We start from the raw sequence: 27053 nt of genomic DNA on the forward strand, positions 1-27053 counted from the left end.
CCCTTCTAAGCTGTCTGTGCTTTTGCCCAACCGGCTGTGTGTGTCCTGACCTCCTGTTAGCTGTCTTCCTGTTTCTTGCGAGATGTGCAGGTGCTTCTGAGTTTTCTGCGACTGCCTGGTCTCTGCGAGCTACTGAGTTTTCTGCGTCTGCTTGTTCTAAGTGTGTGTTGTGTGGCTAGGTAAGAACAAAAATCAACAAGACTGTAACTTACGTTTTGGGTTTTCTATTTGTCAGCCTAGCTTCCTGACTTCCGCTCGCCTTCGCCGCGCGCCGAACGGCTGTGCACCGTTGGCTCTCCTCCTTGTAAGGGGGAGTCTGGGCGCGCTAGTGATGACGCATCAGGGGTGGGCGGAGCTCCCTCTCGCCACTACCCCATGCTGCTCTCTTCTGCTCTCCCTCTCTGTCCGCCTCCTCCTGCGGTCTCCTCGCCGGTGCCTGCTAACTCCGGCCCAAAGTTGCTGCTTTAACGCCGCGGTCTCCTCCTTGTAAGGGGGAGTCCGGGCGCGTTAGTGATGACGCGTCGGGGGTGGGCGGCGCTCCCTCTCGCCGCTACCCCACGCTGCGCTCCCTCTCTGTCCGCCTCCTCCTTGCTGGTGCCTGCTAACTCCTGCACCGGCCCAAAGTTGCTGCTTTAACGCCGCGGTCTCCTCCTTGTAAGGGGGAGTCCGGGCGCACTAGTGATGATGCGTCGGGGGTGGGCGGAGCTCCCTCTTGCCGCTACCCCACGCTGCTCTCTTCTGCTCTCCCTCTCTGTCCGCCTCCTCCTGTGAATGCAAACTGCTCAGAATTAACTCCAGTAGTAGTGTTGTAGGAGATTCAAAAAAAATTCCCACATTTTTGTGGCTACACATTCAAAGTGGTCTGCATATAGATAGGTACTTATTTTGTACATGGAGCAGTGAAGGATTAAGTAACTTGCCCAGGGTCACAAGGTGCAGTGCTGGGATTTAACCCCACAACCGCAGGTCTGCCACTAGATCACTCACCTCAATATGGAATATAGAAGTAATGCAGGAAGATCATAGTTTGCTACAGCAATGAGTGCTAAGAATTATGATTAGACATTTAGTAATAAGAAAAGCCATACTGGGTCAGACCAATGGTCCATCTATTCTAGCCAGTTTTCTTTTTCCACAGTGGCCAATCTAGTTCCCAGGTACCAACATTCCACACTACTACTGAGCCAAGGCAAACTGGCTTCCCTCATATCTGCTTTTAATAGCAGACTGGATTTTTTTTTTCTCCAGGAACATGTCCAAACCCCAGACATGCAAATCTGCTGTTACTCCAGCCTCAGGTAGAGTGGCAGAGCTTTATTTGAGTGAACAAATATTTCCTGCTAGACAAAATGCATTTGTGGGTAATAATAAAGATTTACTCCAGATAACTGTGCCGCTCTACCTATCCCCCCTTTGTTTTGAGCCTAAACATGTACAACTATCAAGTTAGAATCTGCTACTGTCTAAAATACAAAAAAAGGTGACTGAAAACAGACACCTGCAATGCCCCAGGATTGTGATTGCTGCAAAACACCCTCCCAATTACCCCGAGTTGGACCAGTCCATTCCTATTTCCCAGTTGTGGTGCCACTGGTCCAACCTGCATCTGCTCCCATCCCTCTTCCAGTGAAAGCAATGGAAGGAAAACCCGGATGGCTCAAGGCTAGAGCTCGTGCTGGCAGGAGCTCGATTGCAGCGGTCCTGAATCTGCTGCTCTTGTCTGCTAACGCCGCCGCCACCACACTACACTACAGCTCCCGAGAGCCCTTTCGCGACAAACGTACTCATGCACGCGCGCGGCAATAGGCGCAAGCTGCCGTCGACTAAGAACAACTGCAACGCCCATGGGCCACGAGACTCCTTCTTCCGGCCCTGCGGCGCCTGCGCATTGAACGCATCCTACATGCCGGCCGGCTGAAGATGGCGACCTTCGTGGAGATCCTGCGGAGCGAGTTTCCGCAGCTGGACGCGGAGGTGTTTCAATACGTGACAGGTGAGCAAAGGGACCCCGCGGACGCTGGCGGGGGGGGGGGGGGGGCAGAACGCTCTATGACGTCATTGGCAGACGGAAGCCAGGCCCTGATTGGCTGCAGGCGTAACTCTGATGTCAGAATGCGGGTGTTAGACCGCGGGTTCTGGGGGAGTTACATAGGGACACGTGACCACAGATCCAGTTCTTGAACCCTGTTGAGGAAGAATAGAGGGGTACCGAGCCCATAAGTAGTACCCCAGGGAGGAAGAAGAGAGAAGTACCGAGCCCATAAGCGGTACCCCGTTGAGGAAGAAGAGAGGAGTATCAAGCCCATAAGCGGTACCCCGTTGAGAAAGAAGAGAGGAGTACCGAGCCCATAAGCGGTACCCCGTTGAGAAAGAAGAGAGGAGTACCGAGCCCATAAGCGGTATCCCGTTGAGGAAGAAGAGCGGAGTAAAGAGCCCATAAGCGGTACCTCGTTGAGGAAGAAGAGCGGAGTAAAGAGCCCATAAGCGGTACCCCGTTGAGGAAGAAGAGAGGAGTATCAAGCCCATAAGCGGTACCCCGTTGAGAAAGAAGAGCGGAGTAAAGAGCCCATAAGCGGTACCCCGTTGAGAAAGAAGAGAGGAGTACCGAGCCCATAAGCGGTACCCCGTTGAGGAAGAAGAGCGGAGTAAAGAGCCCATAAGCGGTACCCCGTTGAGGAAGAAGAGCGGAGTAAAGAGCCCATAAGCGGTACCTCGTTGAGGAAGAAGAGCGGAGTAAAGAGCCCATAAGCGGTATCCCGTTGAGGAAGAAGAGAGGAGTATCAAGCCCATAAGCGGTACCCCGTTGAGAAAGAAGAGAGGAGTACCGAGCCCATAAGCGGTACCCCGTTGAGAAAGAAGAGAGGAGTACCGAGCCCATAAGCGGTACCCCGTTGAGAAAGAAGAGAGGAGTACCGAGCCCATAAGCGGTACCCCGTTGAGGAAGAAGAGCGGAGTAAAGAGCCCATAAGCGGTACCTCGTTGAGGAAGAAGAGCGGAGTAAAGAGCCCATAAGCGGTACCCCGTTGAGGAAGAAGAGAGGAGTATCAAGCCCATAAGCGGTACCCAATTGAGGAAGAAGAGAGAAGTACCGAGCCCATAAGCGGTACCCCGTTGAGGAAGAAGAGAGGAGTATCAAGCCCATAAGCGGTACCCAATTGAGGAAGAAGAGAGAAGTACCGAGCCCATAAGCGGTACCCCGTTGAGGAAGAAGAGAGGAGTATCAAGCCCATAAGCGGTACCCCGTTGAGAAAGAAGAGAGGAGTACCGAGCCCATAAGCGGTACCCCAGGGAGGAAGAAGAGAGGAGTACCGAGCCCATAAGCGGTACCCCAGGGAGGAAGAAGAGAGGAGTACCGAGCCCATAAGCGGTACCCCGTTCAAGAATAAAAGAGGAGTATCAAGCCAATAAGGGTACCCCAGGGAGGAAGAAGAGAGGATTACCGAGCCCATAAGCGGTACCCCATTGAGGGAGAAGAGAGGAGTATCAAGCCCATAAGCGATACCCCGTTGAGGAAGAAGAGAGGAGTACCGAGCCCATAAGCGGTACCCAATTGAGGAAGAAGAGAGAAGTACCGAGCCCATAAGCTGTACCCCGTTGAGGAAGAAGAGAGGAGTACCGAGCCCTTAAGCGGTACCCCTTTGAGGAAGAAGAGCGGAGTATCAAGCCCATAAGCGATACCCTGTTGAGAAAGAAGAGAGGAGTAACGAGCCCATAAACGGAACCCCGTTGAGGAAGAAGAGAGGAGTACCGAGCCAATAAGTGGTACCCAATTGAGGAAGAAGAGAGAAGTACCGAGCCCATAAGCGGTACCCCATTGAGGAAGAAGAGAGGAGTATCAAGCCCATAAGCGGTACCCCGTTGAGGAAGAAGAGAGAAGTACCGAGCCCTTAAGCGGTACCCCGTTGAGGTAGAAGAGAGGAGTATCAAGCCCATAAGCGATACCCCATTGAGGAAGAAGAGAGAAGTACCGAGCCCTTAAGCGGTACCCCGTTGAGGAAGAAGAGAGGAGTGTCAAGCCCATATGCAGTACCCCGTTGAGGAAGAAGAGAGGAGTGTCAAGCCCATAAGCAGTACCTCGTTGAGGAAGAAGAGAGGAATACCGAGCCCATAAGCGGTACCCCAGGGAGGAAGAAGAGAGGAGTACCGAGCCCATAAGCGGTACCCCGTTGAAGAAGAAAAGAGGAGTATCAAGCCAATAAGGGTACCCCAGGGAGGAAGAAGAGAGGATTACCGAGCCCATAAGCGGTACCCCATTTAGGAAGAAGAGAGGAGTATCAAGCCCATAAGCGATACCCTGTTGAAGAAGAGAGGAGTACCGAGCCCATAAACGGAACCCCGTTGAGGAAGAAGAGAGGAGTACCAAGCCCATAAGTGGTACCCTGTTGAGGAAGAAGAGAGGAGTACCGAGCCCATAAGCGGTACCCTGTTGAGGAAGAAGAGAGGAGTACCGAGCCCATAAGCGGTACCCCAGGGAGTAAGAAGAGAGGAGTACCGAGCCCATAAGCGGAACCCCGTTGAGGAAGAAGAGAGGAGTACCGAGCCCATAAGCGGTACCCTGTTGAGGAAGAAGAGAGGAGTACCGAGCCCATAAGCGGTACCCTGTTGAGGAAGAAGAGAGGAGTACCGAGCCCATAAGCGGTACCCCAGGGAGGAAGAAGAGAGGAGTACCGAGCCCATAAGCGGTACCCCGTTGAGGAAGAAGAGAGGAATACCGAGCCCATAAGCGGTACCCAAGGGAGGAAGAAGAGAGGAGTACCGAGCCCATAAGCGGTACCCCAGGGAGGAAGAAGAGAGGAGTACCGAGCCCATAAGCGGTACCCCATTCAGGAAGAAAAGAGGAGTATCAAGCCCATAAGTGGTATCCCGTTAAGGAAGAAGAGAGAAGTACCGAGCCCATAAGTAGTACCCCAGGGAGGAAGATGAGAGAAGTACCGAGCCCATAAGTGGTACCCCAGGGAGGAAGAAGAGAGGAGTACCGAGCCCATAAGCGGTACCCCGTTGAGGAAGAAGAGAGGATTACCGAGCCCATAAGCGGTACCCTGTTGAGGAAGAAGAGAGGAGTACCGAGCCCATAAGCGGTGCCCCGTTGAGGAAGAAGAGGAGTACCGAGCCCATAAGCGGTACCCCGTTGAAGAAGAGAGGAGTACCGAGCCCATAAGCGGTACCCCAGGGAGGAAGAAGAGAGAAGTTTCGAGCCCATTAGCGGTACCCCGTTAAAGAAGAGAGGAGTACCGAGCCCATAAGCGGTACCCTGTTGAGGAAGAAGAGAGGAATACCTAGCCCATAAGCGGTACCCAAGGGAGGAAGAAGAGAGGAGTACCGAGCCCATAAGCGGTACCCCAGGGAGGAAGAAGAGAGGAGTTTCGAGCCCATTAGCGGTACACCATTGAGGAAGAAGAGAGGAGTACCGAGCTCATAAGCGGTATCCCAGGGAGGAAGAAGAGAGGAGTTTCGAGCCCATAAGCGGTACCCTAGGGAGGAAGAAGAGAGGAGTATCGAGCCCATAAGCGGTACCCCATTGAAGAAAAAGAGAGAAGTACCGAGCCCATAAGCTGTACCTCAAGGAGGAAGAAGAGAGAAGTACTGAGCCCATAAGCGGTACCCCAGGGAGGAAGAGAGGAGTACTGAGCCCAAAAGTGGTACCCCAGGGAGGAAGAAGAAAGGAGTATCGAGCCCATAAGTGGTACCCCGTCAGTGTTCTCCCCAGAAATTTTTTCCAGCCGGGTGGCATGAAAAAGTAGCAGTGTGGGGCAGGATGGGGAAATTTGGTGGTGGGGAAAATTAACCCCCTCTTTTACTAAGGTGCACTTGCATTTTTAGCGTGCGCAAACTCTCGCGCTACGCGGGAAAACTATCACCAGCTCAATGCTGGCGTTAGCATCTAGCACATATGGCAATTCTGCGCGCACTAGGTGCACGCTAAAACCACTATTTCAACTTAGTAAAAGGAGCCCTAAATGTATACTATTTTTATTAGTTAATTATTATTATTATTTTCCAATGCTCAATATAACTTCCTTTTTTAAGGTTTGACACTTGTGCCAGAATATTTTTACTAAATTTAAGCAGTATTTGCCCTCTTTCAAATGGTATAGAGGTTTAAAAAAGGGAAAGGTGTTAATGAAGTCATTAGGTTCAATCTAGCCATTTATTTCTGCATGAATTTAAACAACTAAAAAAAAGATAAATATAGTTCATTCAGTCATACAAGAAATGGCTTTAAAGCAGGGTTGCCAACACTTTTTGGGCTTGCGAGCTACTTTTAAAATGACCAAGTCAAAATGATCTACCAACAATAAATTTTTTTAAAAAACACAAAGCACACTGTATGCAGAGAAAATGTTAATTATCATTTCTATTCCGCGGGTTTTCAAAGAGGTCAAGGCAGACGATTCTATGCAATGCCACCTCAGGAACAACTATACAAAAATAAACAAATATACTCCCTCCCTTTTTACTAAATCGCAATAGTGGTTTTTAGTGCCGGGAGCTGCATGAATGCCCTCTCTCTGCCCTGCACTGCTCTTAATGCTCATAGGCTCCCTGCGCTAAAAACCGCTATTGTGGTTTAGTAAAAGGGGGCCATAGTGCAAATAGCAGATATAAATTCTCAAAACGGACACATTTTGATCACTAAATTGAAAATAAAATCATTATTCCTACCTTTTTGTCTGGTGATTTCATGAGTCTCTGGTTGTACTTCCTTCTTCTTGCTGTAAATCCAATATTTTTTCTTTCTGCCCATCCCCTTTTCTCTCTTTCTTTCTCTTTCCCCCCTCCCAAGCCATCGCACCAATTTCTCCATTCCCTGATTCTTTCCCTACCCCCTAAGCCACCACGCTGATTTCTCCCTGCTGCTTCCACAAGCCAGGCCAGGCACATACAAGCACCGGACTCACAAGACTTCACCTCTGACGTCAATTCTAACGTCGGAGAGGAAGTTCCAGGCCAGCCAGGCAGCGATTGGCTGGTCCAGAACTTCCTCTCCGACGTCAGAATTGACGTCGGAGGTGAAGTTTTGTGAGTCCGGCGCTTGTACGCGCCTGGCCTGGCTCGGGGAGGCAGAAAGAAAAAGATTGCAAAGGCAACGCGATCAACTCACATTGCCTTTGTGATCTACTGGTCGATCGCAATCGACCATTTGGGCACCCCTGCTGTTATGGTATCCTGTCCTGTCTTGACCTGAGGAAAGGGGTTTAGTCCCCAAAAAACTGCCTTATTTCCATTTCCTATTTATAAACTTTAATCAATAGTTACAATACTACTTGATTCTACATAAAGCAACAAAAAAAAATTTTTTCTACCTTTTGTCGTTTCTGCTTTAATCATCTTCTCTTCGCTCTTCTTTCTATTTAGCATTTGTCCTCGCTCCCTTTCATGCAACATCTGTCCTCTCTTTGCTCCTTCCACCCAGCCTATGCCCTCTCTCTCTCTACCCCTTCCATCTACTGTCCACCCTCTCTCTGCCCCTTGCATCCACTGTCCACCCTCTCTTCCCTTTCTATCCAGTGTCCGCCCTCTCTGTTCCATATGGCATCTTCCCTCTTTCTATGTCCCTTCAATAAACTATATCCTGTGCCTTTTCTCTCCTTTGTACATGATTCATTTCAGCTTCACCCCTCCCCTATGCTCTGGCATCTCTCTCTTCTCATTTCCTTCCTTCCTTCCCGCTCCACCCCATGGTCTGGTATCTCTCTCTCCTTCCCTTCTCTCCCCCCATGCCCTGGCATCTCCCTCCTATCTCTCCCTCTCCCTCCTTCTCTGGCACCTCCTCTCTTTTCTTTCCTTCTGGTCTGGCATTTTGTCTCCTTTAGTTTCCCTTCCTTTCCCCCCATGCCCTGGCATCTCTCCCCTCTCCTTCCATCTCCCCCTCCCACTCCATTATCTGGCATCTCTTCTCCTTCCTTTCGCTCCTTCCTTCCTTTCACCTGGTCTGGCATCTGCCTCCTCCCCCTCCCCCATATGCCCTGACATCTCTCCCCTCCCCTCCATAGTCTGGTAGCTCCTTTCCTTTCCTTCACTCCCATGGTCTTGGCATCTCTTTCCTCTCCTCTCCCTTCCCTGGTCTTCCTTCTCCCCTCCCCAATTGGGTGCAGCAGCTGCAGCACTTCTCTTCCCCTCCCCAATTGGGTGCAGCAGAAGCATTTTTCTTCCCATCCCTCCCATCGTCAGAGTCGCAAGCTGTCGTGCCTTCGCGGAAATAGAAAGTAGGCAGGACCCGGCAGCGAGGAAGGCCCGAAGCAAGTAAAAGCAGCAAGTTGTAAGCTTCCCAATGTCGTTGACCTATCTCCTACCTTAGCCCGTAGCGAACTCATGCTTCGGGGCTCTAAGGTGTGCGTGCTGGCTTCCCTTTTCTTCTCCTCCCCCCCCCCCCAGGACATAACTTCCCGTTTCAGAGGGAAGAGAAGGGAAGCCAACAAGTACACCTTAGAGCTCCGAAGCATGAGTTCGCTACGAGCTAAGGCGGGAAATCTCCAAGTCGGTGAGAGGTGGGTTTTGTTTGTTTTGTTTTTTTAAAAATGTTGAGCAGCAGCAGTAGCGGCAGAATTCGCGATAGATGGCAGCTGGGCGGTCATCTAAATTAGCCACACGGAGTGCCCGTCTAAAAAGCTCTAGGAAGAACACTGCATATAGAATGTCCCCTTTATTTTTCTTTCTTTCTTTCCTGTGGATTTCCTTTTTTTACCCATTGAGGAGCAAGCTTCTAAGAACATAAGAATAGCCTTACTGGGTCAGACCAATGGTCCATCTAGCCCAGTAGCCCATCTTCACTAGCCTTATTAGCTGGAATCAGAGCCTGCAAACAGCCTTAAACACCATTGCCCCAATTCAGACATTCCTAATACAACACGCAAAAAGTCCTGGTATCACAGCAGTCTTCACCTCCTGAAACATCAGTACAGAGTGAGTTTGGCATAATCAACATAATTCCTCTGATCTACAAGCCTGTAGAAACATTCAAAAGGAATATCATAAAAAAATAGCAGGATGCAAGATCTGATAACCCCCCTAAAATGTCTTTTTCATTAATATCAAGACTCACTTCTTACCTTCCATTGTGCAATCTGTTTCCCTCAGCTGATGTTTTAGGGAATCACTTTCTCAATAAAGTTACTAAACTTAGACATTCATTTTTACCAACATTCTTCAACAGATGCGAAACCATTTTCTACAGATTCTTTAGTAGTTCAGTCTCCATCATTTACTACTTCTATCTCATGAACCTTGCCCCTATCAAACTGGTCATCTTTCTCACTTCAGTCTCTGGATAAATTATCCAAAATCCTCTCTTTAATGAGAAGTACAACTTGTTCTTTAGATCCGGTCCCTTCCTCGTGTTTAAAACTGTCTGTTCACAGCCTTTTGCTACTTGCTTTAAATTTGATTAATGTTAGTTTATCATTAGATATGGAAAAAAGCCCTTCTCCATCCAATCTTCAAATCCAACTCTGGAGATCATTCTGACCCCAATAAATATAGATCTATCTCCAATTTGTGCTTTCTTTCCAAGTTGACTGAAAGAGCATTTTTTGAACAATTATCATAATTCGCAGATTCACAACAAGCAGCCTTTTGGAAAGACCAATGACTGCTATTATTGCCCTCCTGAATGAAGTTCATGTCATCTTTGAATCGGCAGAGTCGCAAGCTTCCCTCCATTGCTGACTATCTTCCATAGGTCAGTGACGGAGGGAAGCTTACAACTTGCTGCTCTTTCCTTGCTTCGGGCCTTCCTCGTTGCCGGGTCCTGCCTTCGCGGAAACAGAAATTAGGACACGGCAGCAAGGAAGGCCCGAAGCAAGTTGTAAGCTTCCATTCATCGTTGACCAGTCTCCTGCCTTAGCCTGTAGCAAACTCATGTTTCGAGGCTCTAAGGTGTGCATGCCGGCTTCCCTTCTCTTCCCCCCACCCCCCAGGACGTAACTTCCGGTTTCGGAGAGAAGAGAGGAGAAGCCGGCACGCACACCTTAAAGCCCCGAAGCATGAGTTCACTACGGGCTAAGGCGCCAAATCTCCAGCCGATGAGAGGTGGGGTTTTTAAAAAAAAATGTTGAGCAGCGGCGTCAGCTGCAGGATTCGTGAAGGATAGCAGCCGGGCGGTCAACTAAATTAGCCGGGCGAACCGCCCGGCTGAAAGGCCCTAGGGAGAACACTGCCCGTTGAGGAAAAAGAGAGGAGTATCGAGCCCATAAGCGGTACCCCGTTGAGGAAGAAGAGAGAAGTACCGAGCCCATAAGCAGTACCCTAGGGAGGAAGAAGAGAGGAGTACTGAGCCCATAAGCGGTACCCCGTTGAGGAAGAAGAGAGGAGTACCGAGCCCATAAGCAGTACCCCATTAAGGAAGAAGAGAGGAGTATCGTGCCCATAAGCGGTACCCCGTTGAGGAAGAAGAGAGGAGTACTGAGCCCATAAGTAATACCCCAGGGAGGAAGAAGAGAGGAGTACCGAGCCCATAAGCAGTACCCCGTTGAAGAAGAGAGGAGTTTCGAGCCCATAAGTAATACCCCAGGGAGGAAGAAGAGAGGAATACTGAGCCCATAAGCGATACCCCGTTGAAGAAGAGAGGAATACCGAGCCCATAAGCGGTACCCCATTGAGGAAGAAGAAAAGACCGAGCCCATAAGTAATACCCCATTGAGGAAGAAGAGAGGAGTATCGAGCTCATACGTGGGACCCCAGGGAGGAAGAAGAGAGGAGTACCGAGCCCAAAAGTAATACCCCAGGGAGGAAGAAGAGAGGAGTACCGAGCCCATAAGTGGTGCCCTGTTGAAGAGAGGAGTACCGAGCCCATAAGTTGTACCCTGTTGAAGAGAGGAGTACCGAGCCCATAAGTGGTACCCCGTTGAGGAAAAAGAGAGGAGTACCGAGCCCATAAGTTGAACCCTGTTGAAGAGAGGAGTACCGAGCCCATAAGTGGTACCCCGTTGAGGAAAAAGAGAGGAGTACCGAGCCCAATAGCGGTACCCCGTTGAGGAAGAAGAGAGAAGTACCGAGCCCATAAGCGGTACCCCAAGGGAGGAAGAAGAGAGTAGTACCGAGCCAATAAGCGGTACCCTTTGAAGAAGAGAAGAGTATCGAGCCCATAAGTAATACCCCAGGGTGGAAGAAGAGAGGAGTATCGTGCCCATAAGCGGTACCATGTTGAGGAAGAAGAGAGGAGTACCGAGCCCATAAGTAATACCCCATGGAGGAAGAAGAGAGGAGTACCGAGCCCATAAGCGGTACCTCATTAAAAGAGAAGTACCAAGCCCATAAGCGGTACCCCGTTGAGGAAGAAGAGTGAAGTACCGAGCCCATAAGTGGTACCCCTTTGAGGAAGAAGAGAGGAGTATCGAGCCCATAAGCGGTACCAGGAGTTCCGAGCCCATAAGTAATACCCCAGGGAGGAAGAAGAGAGGAATACCGAGCCCATAAGCGGTACCCCATTGAAGAAGAGAGGAATACCGAGCCCATAAGCGGTACCCCCATTGAGGAAGAAGAAAAGACCGAGCCCATAAGTAATACCCCATTGAGGAAGAAGTGAGGAGTATCGAGCTCATACGTGGGACCCCAGGGAGGAAGAAGAGAGGAGTACCGAGCCCAAAAGTAATACCCCAGGGAGGAAGAAGAGAGGAGTACCGAGCCCATAAGTGGTACCCTGTTGAAGAGAGGAGGACCGAGCCCATAAGTTGTACCCTGTTGAAGAGAGGAGTACCGAGCCCATAAGTGGTACCCCGTTGAGGAAAAAGAGAGGAGTACCGAGCCCATAAGTTGAACCCTGTTGAAGAGAGGAGTACCGAGCCCATAAGTGGTACCCCGTTGAGGAAAAAGAGAGGAGTACCGAGCCCAATAGCGGTACCCCGTTGAGGAAGAAGAGAGAAGTACCGAGCCCATAAGCGGTACCCCAAGGGAGGAAGAAGAGAGTAGTACCGAGCCAATAAGCGGTACCCTTTGAAGAAGAGCAGAGTATCAAGCCCATAAGTAATACCCCAGGGAGGAAGAAGAGAGGAGTATCGTGCCCATAAGCGGTACCATGTTGAGGAAGAAGAGAGGAGTACCGAGCCCATAAGTAATACCCCATGGAGGAAGAAGAGAGGAGTACCGAGCCCATAAGCGGTACCCCATTAAAAGAGAAGTACCAAGCCCATAAGCGGTACCCCGTTGAGGAAGAAGAGTGAAGTACCGAGCCCATAAGTGGTACCCCTTTGAGGAAGAAGAGAGGAGTATCGAGCCCATAAGCAGTACCCCGTTGAAGAAGAGAGGAGTTCCGAGCCCATAAGTAATACCCCAGGGAGGAAGAAGAGAGGAATACCGAGCCCATAAGCGGTACCCCATTGAAGAAGAGAGGAATACCGAGCCCATAAGCGGTACCCCATTGAGGAAGAAGAAAAGACCGAGCCCATAAGTAATACCCCATTGAGGAAGAAGTGAGGAGTATCGAGCCCATACGTGGGACCACAGGGAGGAAGAAGAGAGGAGTACCGAGCCCAAAAGTAATACCCCAGGGAGGAAGAAGTGAGGAGTACCGAGCCCATAAGCGGTACCCCATTAAAAGAAGAGAGGAGTACCGAGCCCATAAGCGGTACCCCGTTGAGGAAGAAGAGTGAAGTACCGAGCCCATAAGTGGTACCCCTTTGAGGAAGAAGAGAGGAGTATCGAGCCCATAAGCAGTACCCCGTTGAAGAAGAGAGGAGTACCGAGCCCATAAGTAATACCCCAGGGAGGAAGAAGAGAGGAATACCGAGACCATAAGCGGTACCCCGTTGAAGAAGAGAGGAATACCGAGCCCATAAGCGGTACCCCATTGAGGAAGAAGAAAAGACCGAGCCCATAAGTAATACCCCATTGAGGAAGAAGTGAGGAGTATCGAGCCCATACGTGGGACCACAGGGAGGAAGAAGAGAGGAGTACCGAGCCCAAAAGTAATACCCCATTGAGGAAGAACTGAGGAGTACCGAGTCCATACGTGGTACCCCAGGGAGGAAGAAGAGAGGAGTATTGAGCCTATACGTGGTACCCCAGGAGGAAGAATGTGAGCCTATATATAGTACCTCAGGGAGGAAGAAGAGAGGAGTACTGAGTCCATATCCCAGGGTGGTAGACGAGGTATCCCAGGGTGGTAGACGAGATTATGGTAGTAGTGGTGGCAGTAGCCTTCCACAAGGAGGGCATTCCGATCCATCCCTATCTGGATGACTGTTTTATTCGAGTGAAGTCTTTTCAGGAGAGCTCCCCGATCATGATTCGAGTTGTGGAGTTTCTGCCGTCGCTGGGCTGGGTGGTCAACCTCTCCAAGAGCCAGTTGATTCCATCTCAGTGCTTGGAGTACCTTGGATCGCCTAAGTAAGGCTATTTGGATAAGGTGATCTCTACCCTCTTAGGATCTCAGAGACTTTCCACCTCTTGGGCTTATGAGTGGTATTCTGCTTGTGGCGTGGTTCCCCTTTGTGCATCTTTGCCTCACAACTTGGAGTTTTTGCAGGATGGCCTGGAGTGGAGTCTTGCCTGGCCCTTTCTAAGGATTCAGGTTGCGGCCTTGCCTTCTTTTCGCGGTCTGTTGCACAGTCAGTGTTTGGCTTCTTCTGTGAGTGTGATTCATTTATTGAGAGCAACAAAATTGCTCTTGCCGCCAGTTCGTCTTTTGGTTCCAGCCTGGGATCTCAATCTGGTTCTTTCCATGCTCATTCGTCATCCTTTTGAGCCTCTTGGCTCCTGCACGTTAAAGGATTTTACTGTTAAGGCTGTGTTCCGGGTGGCCATTACTTTTGCGATACATGTTTCCTAACTGCAGGCCTTTTCGTGTAGGCTTCCCTTCCTGGAGTTCTCTAGGGAGCGGGTCATGCTGCAGCCGGTTCCTTCCTTTCTTCCTAAGGTCATTTCTCCTTTTCATGTTAACCAGTCCACGGTCTTGAGTAGTTAGGAGGGCTCTTTGAAGCAGAGACAGTTGTGCAAATTGGATGTCTGTAAGTTCTTTTGCGCTTACATCCAGTGGACCCAGGAGTTCCATTAGTCAGATCGTCTTTTTGTCCTTCTCGTGGGTCCTTGCAAGGGGGACAGTGCTTCTAAAGCAAGAGGCTATCACTTCGGTGCACCTTCTTCAGAAGAAACCTGTTCCACATTTTCTCAAAGCTCATTCCACTTGGGGTCAGGCAGCCTCTTGGGCTAAAAGTTCTCTTGTGCCAGTCAGAAGTTACATCGGAAGGAGGGACTCGGTGGCAAGAAGGTTCCAGAACAGCCCTTTGTGCAGGAAGATTCTAATAGGCTGGTAGGCCCACCCCAGGAGCGTCGCAGATTTGTTGTTTTGATTTTGCAGTCCACAATCATGAGCAAGGAGGGAAGGTGCAAGGGGGAGGGGCTGATGGGCCCACGATAGGGAGGGAGGGGGCTGCTGGACTCACAAAGGGAGGCTGCTGCTGCACATGCAAAGGGGGGAGGAAGTTGCTTGAGCTGCTGGACCGGCTGGAGCTGAAGGGAAGGGAGACAGTTGCTGGATCTTGTCTGGGGATTGGGGGGAAGGGAAACAGGTGAGTAGAGTGGGAGGGAAGGGAGAGGTGCCAGACCTACACCTGGGTGCTAAAGGGAGGGGATAGAGGTGTTAAACCCATGGGAAGGGTGCTAGAGGAAGGGAGAGAGGTGCAAGACCTGCAGGGAGAAAGAGAAAAGCTGAACCAAGGGAATGAAATATTGAACATAGTGGAGGGAGGAAAGTGAGAGACACATTGGTATAAGAGAGGGGGAAGCTGGACACAGGGAGATGATGGGCATGGATGGGAACTTAGGAACAGGGACAAAAAGGGGAATGCTGCATCTGCATGGGGGTGGTATATGGACACAGAAAAGATGGCTAGACATGAGGGTGAATATGAATGCAGAAGGAAGATGTGGTAGGAGTAGATAGCATAGCTGGTTTTAAGGAAGGTTTGGACAAGTTCCTGGAGGAAAAGTCCATAGTCTGTTATTGAGAAAGACATGGGACCAGAGAGCCACTGCTTGCCCTGGATCGGTAGCATAGAATATTGCTACTCCTTGGGTTTTGGCCAGGTGCTAGTGACCTGGATTGGCCACTGTGAGAATGGACTACTGGGCTTGATGGACCATTGGTCTGACCTAGTAAGGCTATTCTTATGTTCTTATGCTGAACAGGGGGGGGGGAATAGGGATATGGAGAAGTAATGTTGTACACAAGAGGAGAGGATCAAAGAATGATGAAATGATGATGGCATAGAAAGGATACAGAGACAGAGAGAAGGGAATTCCTGAACATGGGGAATAATACATATACAGAGATAGAAGAAATGTCATGGTCAGGAGACCCTGGCAAGTGAGTTAAGAGAAGACAAAAGAAATCAGAGACCAGCACCTGAGACCAACATGATTTGAAGAATAAAATGACGAGACAACAAAGATAGAAAAAAAATAATTTTATTTTCTATTTTATGATTAGAATATATCAGATTTGACATATGTATCCTGCTAGAGCTGGTGTTAGACGTAACTGGGGACTGCATAGCCCAGGCTGTGCTGCTTTAGTAACATAGTAACATAGTAGATGACGGCAGATAAAGACCCAAATGGTCCATCCAGTCTGCCCAACCTGATTCAATTTAAATTTTTTTTTTTTCTTCTTAGTTATTTCTGAGCAAGAATCCAAAGCTTTACCCGGTACTGTGCTTGGGTTCCAACTTCCGAAATCTCTGTTAAGACTTACTCCAGCCCATCTACACCCTCCCAGCCATTGAAGCCCTCCCCAGCCCATCCTCCATCAAACGGCCATATACAGACTCAGACCGTGCAAGTCTGCCCAGTACTGGCCTTAGTTCAATATTTAATATTATTTTCTGATTCTAAATCCTCTGTGTTCATCCCATGCTTCTTTGAACTCAGTCACAGTTTTACTTTCCACTACCTCTCTCGGGAGCTCATTCCAGGCATCCACCACCCTCTCCGTAAAGTAGAATTTCCTAACATTGCCCCTGTATCTACCACCCTTCAACCTCAAATTATGTCCTCTGGTTTTACCATTTTCCTTTCTCTGGAAAAGATTTTGTTCTACGTTAATACCCTTCAAGTATTTGAACGTCTGAATCATATGTCCCCTGTCTCTCCTTTCTTCTAGGGTATAAATATTCAGGGCTTCCAGTCTCTCCTCATACGTCTTCTGGCGCAAGCCTCCTATCATTTTCATCGCCCCTCCTCAAGTCTTCTTACGTCCTTCGCCAGATACGGTCTCCAAAACTGAACACAATACTCCAAATGGGGTCTTACCAATGACCTGTACAGGGGCATCAACACCTTCTTCCTTCTACTGATTACGCCTCTCTTTATACAGCTCAGCATCCTTTTGGCAGCAGCCACTGCCTTGTCACACTGTTTTTTCGCCTTTAGATCTTTGGACACTTATCACCCCAAGGTCCCTCTCCCTGTCCATGCATATCAGCTTCTCTTCTCCATCATATATGGTTCCTTCCTATTATTAATCCCCAAATGCATTACTCTGCATTTCTTTGCATTGAATTTTAGTTGCCAGGCATTAGACCATTCCTCTAACTTTTGCAGATCCTTTTTCATATTTTCCACTCCCTCTTCGGTGTCTACTCTGTTACAAATCTTGGTATCATCTGCAAAAAGGCACACTTTTTCTTCTAACCCTTCAGCAGTGTCACTCACAAACATATTGAACAGGTTTGGCCCCAGCACCGAACCCTGAGGGACTCCACTACTCACCTTGCCTTCCTTCGAGCGACATTCATTAACCACCACCCTCTGGCGTCTGTCCGACAGCCAGTTTCTGACCCAGTTCACCACTTTGGGTCCTAACTTCAGCCCTTCAAGTTTGTTCAACAGCCTCCTATGAGGAACTGTATCAAAGGCTTTGCTGAAATCCAAGTAAATTACATCTAGCATATGTCCTCGATCCAGCTCTCTGGTCACCCAATCAAAAAATTCAATCAGGTTCGTTTGGCACAATTTACCTTTTGTAAAGCCATGTTGCCTCTGATCCTGTAACCCATTAGATTCAAGGAAGTACACTATCCTTTCTTTCAGCAACACTTCCATTATTTTTCGAACAACTGAAGTGAGGCTCACCAGCCTGTAGTTTCCTGCTTCATCCCTGTGACCACTTTTATGAATAGACACCACATCCGCTCTCCTCCAATCCCCAGGAATCACTCACGTCTCCAGAGATTTGTTGAACAAGTCTTTAATAGGACTCGCCAGAACCTCTCTGAGCTCCCTTAGTATCCTGGGATGGATCCCGTCTGGTCCCATCACTTTGTCCACCTTCAGTTTTTCAAGTTGCTCATAAACACCCTCCTCCGTGAACGGCGCAGAATCTACTCCATTTTCTTGTGTAACTTTGCCAGACAATCTCGGTTCTTCTCCAGGATTTTCTTCTGTGAACACAGAACAGAAGTATTTGTTTAGCACATTTGCTTTCTCATCACTCTCCACATATTGGTTCCCACCATCTTTTAGCCTAGCAATTCCATTTTTCATTTTCTTCCTTTCACTAATATATCTGAAAAAGTTTTGTCTCCCTTTTTTACATTTTTAGCCATTTGTTCTTCCGCCTGTGCTTTCGCCAGACATATCTCTCTCTTGGCTTCTTTCAGTTTCACCCTGTAGTCCTTTCTGCTCTCCTATTCTTGGTTTTTTTTATATTTCACGAATGCCAACTCTTTCGCCTTTATTTTCTCAGCCACTAGGTTGGAGAACCATATCGGCTTCCTTTTTCTCTTGTTTTTATTGATTTTCTTCACATAAAGGTCCTTAGCCATTTTATCGCTCCTTTCAGCTTAGACCACTGTCTTTCCACTTTTCTTATGTCCTCCCATCCTAACAATTCTTTCTTCAGGTACTTTCCCATTGCATTAAAGTCCGTACGTTTGAAATCTAGGACTTTAAGTATCGTGCGGCCGCTCTCCATTTTAGCCGTTATATCAAACCAAACCGTTTGATGATCGCTACTTCCCAGGTGAGCACCCACTCGAACATTAGAGATACTCTCTCCATTGGACCAGATCCAATATCGCTTTTTTCCCTTGTGGGTTCCGTCACCATTTGTCTGAGCAGAGCCTCTTGAAAGGCATCCACAATCTCCCTACTTCTTTCCGATTCTGCAGACGGAACATTCCAGTCCGCATCCGGCAGGTTGAAATCTCCCAACAGCAGAATCTCCTCTTTCCTTCCAAACTTTTGGATATCCACAATCAGATCCTTATCAATTTGCTGCGATTGAGTCGGAGGTCTGTAGACTACACCCACATAAATAGAAGTTCCATCTTCTCTTTTCAGAGCAATCCATACCGCTTCTTCCTCTCCCCAGGTCCCTTGCATTTAGGTCACTTGGATATTGATCTTTACATAGAGAGCTACTCCTCCACCTTTATGACCATCTCTGTCCTTCCTAAAAAGATTATATCCCGGTATGTTTGCATCCCATCCATGTGATTCACTGAACCATGTCTCTGTGATAGCAACAATATCTAGATCTGCCTCTAATATCAGGGCTTGCAGATCATGAACTTTGTTGCTTAGACTGCGAGCATTTGTGGTCATCGCTTTCCAGCTATTTTTCAGCGATAATCTCCTTTTTCGTATGGATTTTTGTGTCGTTTCACTTTCCGTTGCAATACTAAGAAATGAGTTGCTGATATTGCTTATGTTGCAGCCTTTACTACTATCACATCTTTTTCTTTTGCCGGGGGTGGTCTCTATAATTGTCCTTCGTACATACACCACCCCCACCTTCTAGTTTAAATGCCTAGAAAAATATTGTCTAAATTTCTCTGCAAGGTTTCTTTTTCCTGCTGTAGTAATATGTAGCCCATCAGTGCAATATAGCTTCTTGTCCTTCCATGTATTTCCCTATCCTCCTATGTACCTGAAGCCTTCTTGATGACACCAGGCTCTGAGCCATCTATTAAAGCCCTCTGTGTTTTTCACTCTTTGCTCTCCCTTTCCATATGAAGGCAGTATTTCAGAAAAAGCTCAAGTCTTTACAAAAGGTTCCACGCCCTCACCAAGCTCCCGAAAAGCTTTCTGTGCTGCAAGTGTGGAGTTGTTGGCCAAGTCATTTGTTCCCAGATGGATAACAACATCAGTGTTAAAATCCTTAGTTTCTTCCTTAATTATAATCTGTATTTGCCTGGAACTCCTGGTAGCTGAGGATCCTGGAAGACATTTCACTATTTTGGTCTCCTCACCTTGTGTTCCAAGGTTAATGCCTCTGATGATGGAATCCCCCAACAGTAATACATTACATTACATTACATTAGGGATTTCTATTCCGCCATTACCTTGTGGTTCAAGGCGGATTACAAAAGGTTAATTTAAAAATACAGAGTTACAATGATTGGCTAGAGAGGTAAGTTGTAGATTTTATAAACATTAACGGGTTGTTGAGGGTGAGGTGGTTTGTAAGAGAATTAATAGTTGGTCATAGTGGAGGTTCTTTTGTTGTTGTTAGTGCAGTAATGGGTAGATCAGATGTCGGTTTTAGAGTTACTAAGAGGTCGTGATGTTATTGCTGCTTCAGGAATATTCTTGAAAAGTGTGGTTTTTATTTCTTTTCTGAACGTCCTATAGTCTGGGGTGGTCATCAGAAGGTTGGAGATCTGGTTGTCCAGCCTTGCGGCTTGAGTGGCTAGGAGGCCGTCGTGTAGTTTTGTTCTTTTTACTTCCTTGATTGGCTTTTTATTTGTGCTTAGGGTGCGCTTGTTCTCTTGAGTTATCTTCATTGGTTCATTTAGCTTTCCAGCTGGCTTAGGGCTCTCTCCTGACCAGGGGGCAGTTGCCCTTATTGCATTCCCCTAACACTGTTCCTGTCATGTGTGACTGCAGTATTCTGTTAGCATGATATTTCTGTGTGGCATTCTGTAATAATTTGGTTTATTCAGTTTTCTCGATAGTGGAGGGGATATATTTGAAGGGGAGGGGACACAGGGCTTTTGTTGATCCTTGCTCTGTATTATTTGTGTTTATAAAATGACAGTTGTACAGAACATTGTTTCTTTTTATACTTTAATAAAATAAGTTCAGTATGAAATCATAAGTATTCAAGGTTTTTGCAGGCTGGTGGGATCAGATGGCTTGTGGGGATGGGGTGGGGACGGGGACTGAGCTGGCAGGGACGAGGTGGGGACAGGCCGAGCTCATGGGGACAAATTTTTTCCACGCATCATTCTCTAGAGCAGGGGTCCCCAAAGTCCCTCCTTGAGGGCCGAATCCAGTCGGGTTTTCAGGATTTCCCCAATAAATATGCATGAGATCTATGTGCATGCACTGCTTTCAATGCATATTCATTGGGGAAATCCTGAAAACCCGACTGGATTCGGCCCTTAAAGAGGGACTTTGGGGACCCCTGCTCTAGATACATCCCATCCGTTCTGTTCCAGTCTGGAGGGACAATAAAGAAAGTAATTAGGTTCTTACCTGCTAATTTTCTTTCTAGTCCCTCCAGAAACCCCGCCCTGTTTTTGGTTCAGTGATTTTTGCGAAGAGTATGTTTTTTTCTGTGGTATATTTTTATTGGTTGTTTTTGAGGAGCAGTGTTTGGTTTGTCTAGTTTAGCTGGTGAACTGTAAAGACGTTTTGAAGGTTCTGTCCAACAGTATCCTCCTGTCCAATCCGGCCCACCTATTTTGACTTCTCCATATGAGAGTGGAGTTGTTGTGTTATAGGTCACAATTCTTAAGTTCTTACTTAGTTCCTGCTTGGCTATTCATCAGACTGATTGTAGATGGGACTTCACAGCCCATTTGAACTGTAAAAAGTCCGTGTCTCAGTCTCCACCTGCTGGCAGAGGAACGTAAACCCATTTGTTTCTGCGCCAGTCTGGAGGGACTAAAAGAAAGAAAATTAGCAGGTAAGAACCTAATTTCTCCTTCAAATCTACCTTTCCGCTCCACTCAGTATTTTATAGACCTGTCTCATATCACCCCCGAGCCATCTCTTCAAACTGAAGAGCCATAGCCACTTTAGCCTCTCCTCATAGGAAAGTCGTCCCATCCCTTTTATCATTTTTGTTGCCCTTCTCTCTACCTTTCCTAATTCCGTTATATCTTTCTTGAGATACGGCAACCAGAACTGCACACAATATTCAAGGTGTGGCCGTAAAATAGAGCGATACAAGGGCATTATAACATTTTCATCTTTGTTTTCTATTCCTTTCCTTTGATGCTACTGGTCTCTTTGTTAATGCATTTCCTTTTTACATTTCTTACTGCATTTACTTTCTTCTCTATATGGTCTCTTGCAGTCTCACTTGTGTGTGCTGTGGCCTGTCTTTGTCTCTCTCTACACTGGCTCTTAGGAAGTAGTATGTAAAAAGAATATGTACACAGCTAGAGTTGCCTTTTACATGATCTGCACACGTGTGTTCCTGTGTCACTGGGGTGGTAATTGGACAGAGCAAGGGTGGTCGTGCCACATGAATGTATATAAGCCTAGATCTCAGTTACACCTGTGGGTGAGAATTTTATTTATTCACAAAGATTTATTTCCCGCACTACCCCCAGAGTGTGGCGCAGTGGTTAAAAGCACCCTGAGGTTGTGGGTTCCAACCCACACTGCTCCTGGGCAAGTCACTTAATCCCCCATTGCCCGGGTACATTAGAGAGATTGTGAGCCCACTGGGACAGACAGGGAAAAATGCTTGAGTACCTGAATAAATTCATGTAAACCATTCTGAGCTCTCCTGGGAGAACGGTATAGGAAATTGAATGGAAGCTTAATGAAAACGCTGCAGAATTAGAATAACGAATTAGAAAACTTTTCAAACATTCTGTGTGCGCGCCTTTATAAAGCGAGCTTTCTGAACATTTTCTCATGCCCTCTTTGCACGCTGTCACGCACCCTCCCTGATGTCCTGTTCAATTTTTCAGGAATTGTGGACAGTAACAGCTCGGATTTAGAGTCTGTGGATGACCTGTTTGAAGCAGTGGGTGAGCTCCTGCAGGAAGTGTCAGGAGACTCCAAAGATGATGAAGATATACGGGACATTTGTCAGCGTATGTACAGCAGCCTTCGTCTGTGAGTATTCTTTGGTTCATGGGACAGAAAACCTTTCACTCCCACTCCTTTATATATCTATAGAGTTATTATACTATATGCAAGGTGTGACCTCATGGATTTTGATTTAATGTATGTTTTATCATTTTTAGTCCGTTATTATGGATTTGGCATTTGTGTTCTGTTAGCATGATTTTTCTATGCAGCATTTTGGGGGGGGGGGGGACTTGTTCTGTAGTTGTGATTTATAAAATAACAGTTGTACAGAATATTGTTTGTTTTTTTATACTGTAATATGATTTCATTATAAAATCATAATGATTCAAGGCTTGTGCGGGTGGGATCAGACAGTTTTTCAGGGGTGGGGGCAAATGTTGCCCTTTGTCATTCTCTAGGTGTCTCTTTCAGTAATATAAATATCATAAAATATTACATTTTGTAATCGGCAAAGAACTATAAACCAGGCGGATCTTTACGATCTGAAAATAAAAGTGTATTAACCTCAAGGAAACTTAGTTACTATGGCAGACACCAGAGAAATAGCATTCTGCAGAGCTGATGTTAAGATGTGGGTCGGTCGCAACAATGTATCGACCTCTTTCAAAACCCAATTTGTCACCACATTCTTATGACTTAACAGTTCTTTGGAATAGAAGAGACAGTTCTTCCCTGTTGATTTTAAGAATTAGCATGTCATAATTATATTTGTTTTAACTCGTGTGAACTGTCTAATTCTTAAGTGGTATAAAAAATTTTAAATAAACTTGATATCAAAATATTTTCTGACAGTAAAGCATATCCTCAAAAAATGGGTTAATCAAATTATCTGTAAAATAAGAAATTTAAGCATTATAATTGCATGACCTAAAATGTCACATTTTCACCGACTCCACAGTCTTAGAATGTACTTAATAGTATTTTTTGACTTGCTTTTTCTGGGATTATTTTACAGAGATAGTCAGAGATCACAAGGACAGAACCAGGTGCTCCTGGATGCTCCAATTCAGCTCTCAAAGATAGCAGAAAACTACGGTGAGTGACCTTCCTCTGCCTCTTTCACGCTTTTGTACCGAGCGCCAGGCTCTGTTAAGTGTGTGTGCATTAGGAGGGGTATTTTGGTGGGTATTTGTTTACTGCTAATCAGGATATCTGATTTGTTCTCATCTCTTTGCTGCAGATCCAGGGTCAGAGCCTATGACAATTCTCCAAATGAAGAAAGAGCAATCCTCGGTGAGAATTCTGGTTGTGGGCCAGTAGAGATCAGACCCCGGCTCTTAAGAAGAGTAGAATTTGCAATTCGTTCTCTCTCCTCCCCCCCCCCCCCCCGCATTCACATTTGTGCTGTGATATATGGCGTGTTTTTGGCACTTGCTTTCGACTACGTAACCTGCTGTGGGTTAAGTCACGGATCGAGCTGGACAGGGTTTGGTGGCTCTGAAACTGTTGCTTGACCTCTGCTGTCCAGCTTTTCCTCCCCAGGATGACTCAAAGTACAGGACTTCATTCTAGTATTGTTGCTTGTCTCCAAGGGGGAGAGGGTTTTTTCTTTGGATTGAACTTGCACCTTTTCCTTGTTAGCTCGGCGGGAGATAGATTGGCATATGGCAGGTATTTCTCTGACCTGCTTGAGATCCCAGGATTTGAGCCTTAGCTGCTCTTATCTCCGCATGTGCCCTCACAAGGACCAGCGTGGGAAGCTTTCACTGAAGGAACCCATTTGCCACATTCTACCTTCTATAAATAACCCATACAAACATAGAAATAGACGGCAGATAAGGGCCACGGCCCATCTAGTCTGCCCACCCCAATGACCCTCCCCTACCTTTCTCTGTGAATAGATCCCACGTGTCTATCCCATTTGGCCTTAAAATCAGGCACGCTGCTGGCCTCAATAACCTGAAGTGGAAAACTATTCCAGCGATCAACCACCCTTTCAGTGAAAAAGAATTTCCTGGTGTCCCCGTGCAGTTTCCCGCCCCTGATTTTCCATGGATGCCCCCTTGTTGCCGCGGGACCCTTGAAAAAGAAGATATCTTCTTCCATCTCGATGCGGCCCGTGAGATACTTGAATGTCTCGATCATGTCACCCCCTCTCTCTGCGTTCCTCGAGTGAGTACAGCTGCAACTTATCCAGCCGTTCCTCGTACGGGAGATCCTTGAGTCCCGAGACCATCTGGGTGGCCATTCTCTGGACCGACTCCAGTCTCAGCACATCCTTACGGTAATATGGCCTCCAGAATTGCACACAGTATTCCAGGTTGGGCCTCACCATAGATCTATACAATGGCATAATGACTTCAGGCTTACGGCTGATGAAACTCCTGCGTATGCAACCTATGATTTGCCTTGCCATGGATGAAGCTTGCTCCATTTGATTGGCAGTCTTCATGTTCTCACTGACAATCACCCCTAAGTCTCGTTCTGCTTCAGTTCTTGTTAGGATCTCGCCATTAAGGGTGTAAGTCTTGCATGAATTTTGGCTGCCCAGGTGCATGACTTTGCATTTTTTGGCATTGAAGCTGAGTTGCCAGGACCTAGACCTAGACCTAGACCAGTTTATGAAGCCGCATAATAAGCACATAAGAGAGAGTCCAAAGGTCTCAGCTTCGTGTTTCTAATAGTGGCAAGTTTGGCATGTCCTTCCCGCTGTTCCAGACCAGTGATATTTTCGGTCTCCAAGCGGGTGGATGGTTGTACTATCAGCTTTGGCATCTAGTTAGTCCGCTTCTGGTTCAGTTGGTCAACTGGTGCCCAGTTGAGCTCACTGCGTTGTGCCCTTTGGGAGTGCACGTATTGTGGTGACGGCCTGCCTCCTTGCCCATTCCCTCCCCTCCTGCTAAGACTCAGCAGCCTCTCCCCGAAAAAAAAAGAAAAGAACCATCAAATTTGGAATCTGGCGTTTGAATTTGGTTGCATAGCCTAATTTGGCTGTGCTGGGGATCTGGACCTTTAAGAACCAACCCCCCCCATCTCTTTGCCAACTCTGCGGGAGCCGACATTGTCAGACCATGAAGCCGCCAAGCTCTGTGTGTTGCTGCCTGAAGTTGCCGCTACTCACCCCACTGAATGGGGAATCCCTCTTCCACCTCCATTCACTCTGTAGCTGATTGGGGAATCCCTCTCTAACGCTGGAATCCCTGGGCCGACTCTACACTCCAACTGGGAATCCCGCTGCTCAGCCTCTATCTCTGGCTGCCGGCTCTTCATTGCATTTTTTTTGTTGTTGTTCTTAAAGGGCCAGATCCCCATTATAGCCAAATTAGGCTGAGTCTTAGCAGGAGGGGAGGAAATAGGCAAGGAGGTAGAGGCCGGCACCACCAAGCATGCACTCCTGAAGGGTACTATGCAGTGAGCTCAACTTGACTAGGAGAGGCCTAACCAGATCCCAAAGCTGAAAGTACAACCTGCTTGGAGATAGAAAATACCACTGGTCTGGAATAGTGGGAAAGACTAATGGAAACAAAATGATCAGGTAAGAACTCATTTCTCCATCCATTCCTTATGGAGCTAGACTGATCTACGGCGCCTTTAGGAAAGAAATAAAAACTGCATTGTTTGATAGATTTATCTCCTAAACAGAAGTTAAACTAAATCTAAATCTAATACATTGGAACCTTGGTTTACAAGCATAATTTGTTCCAGAAGCATGCTCATAAACCAAATTACTCGTATATCAAAGCGAGTTTCCCCATAGAAAGTAAGGGAAACTCGCTTGATTCGTTTCCCCCCCTCGAGGCCAGCGGCACATGCTCCCGAGAACCGGCATTGCTCCCTCCGCTCACAAAGGCCCCCCCCCCGCGTGATCCAGCACCCATCGCCGCAATCCAGCATCCCCCCGCACCCATCCACCCACCCGAACACATCACTTACCCCCCATCTGGCACCAACGCACAGGACATGCCGGTGCCCGAAGATCTTTTTGCTGGGCCTTGAGCATCTGTGCATGCTGAAGGCCTTCGAGTTCCCGCTCCGCTGGGCCTCGTGCAGAGAGCTGGATCGGATAGTGCAGTGAAACTGCTGGTGCTATTCTTGTACTATATCAAAAGCTGCCAGAATTAACCTGGGATATTGTTTTTTTAAATGCACTATTTTCATGTGATTATCTTCTGACCCCTATTGCTTTTGTCACACCAACCCTCCCCCTCATCCTGTGGGTTCTCAGCCCATTGCTCTAACCTTCAGGCCACTCCTCTACCTCCATTATATGCAAATCTCTTTCATGCATATTCATTAGAGAAAGTCTGAAAACCCAACTAGCTGGTTCCCACAGGACAAGCTTGAGAACCAGCACTGTACAGAATTCTTAATGCAGCAATGACGCTGGCGCTGAGAATTCTGTAGCGGAGTGGGTGACAGTACAGGGGTAGTGGCTGGTGCAGGGCTGTTCAGAAGGGGGAGGGTGTTGGGGTGACAGTTGAGGTCTGGGGGAAGGGGTGCATAAATTCTGTTTTTACAGCAGTTTCTTCTCCCCTTACAGACAGTCGATGTCAAAAAGCTAGAAAAGGCTGAAGCCAAACTAAAGGCAAAGCAAGAAAGGAGGAACAGAGAGAGATGTACAGAAGACCCTGGAACCCCTGTGAGTGATTCCTTCATCCAGATCTATGTGAGAAACTTGGAAGGAGCTACTGAGACGGGAGAACCGATGAGGGCGGGCAGAAGGATGTTGCAAACCCTTCCAAACTCGGGTGCATTTGGGGTGAAGTGTGAATAACTTAATTTGCATCGGGTTCTACTCCTTTACTGACAGTTTATTTAATCACTGGCTCGTCTTAGCTGACTTAGCATAATACAGACTAAATGTAACATCCCTAAAATCATCAAGCAAGGAGAGTTTGGCTAAGTTAAGCCCATTTGCCCAGGCACAGCCGCGTTAGCAGATGCAAAAAGAAGAGCCAGGGAGTCTCCCTTCTGATCTTCAGAACAAATGGAGACCTCCTGGGCCCATTGGAGCAGAGCAGTAAAGGAAGTGTTCCTCTCAAGCTGACCTTTTGTTTTCTACTCTCTTGGACACCTCCCCCCCAACACATACACACACACTTTGTGTGTAGAGGGGAGAGCGA

General features: G+C 47.5%; 1 protein-coding gene across 1 annotated transcript in view; it reads left to right on the forward strand.

Annotated features, from left to right (window-relative positions):
- The first annotated feature begins 1812 nt into the window (after nt 1–1812).
- The window catches only part of ABCF3 (ATP binding cassette subfamily F member 3), a 65399-nt gene continuing 40158 nt past the window's right edge, over nt 1813–27053 (forward strand). The window contains 6 exon segments of the mRNA XM_033959646.1: nt 1813–1993; nt 21867–22014; nt 22946–23025; nt 23171–23223; nt 26471–26533; nt 26535–26569. Of these exon segments, the coding sequence (XP_033815537.1) occupies nt 1921–1993; nt 21867–22014; nt 22946–23025; nt 23171–23223; nt 26471–26533; nt 26535–26569 (452 nt within the window). The 5' untranslated portion in view covers nt 1813–1920.

Source organism: Geotrypetes seraphini, chromosome 9 (assembly GCF_902459505.1).
Source record: "Geotrypetes seraphini chromosome 9, aGeoSer1.1, whole genome shotgun sequence".
NCBI classification, from domain to species: domain Eukaryota; kingdom Metazoa; phylum Chordata; class Amphibia; order Gymnophiona; family Dermophiidae; genus Geotrypetes; species Geotrypetes seraphini.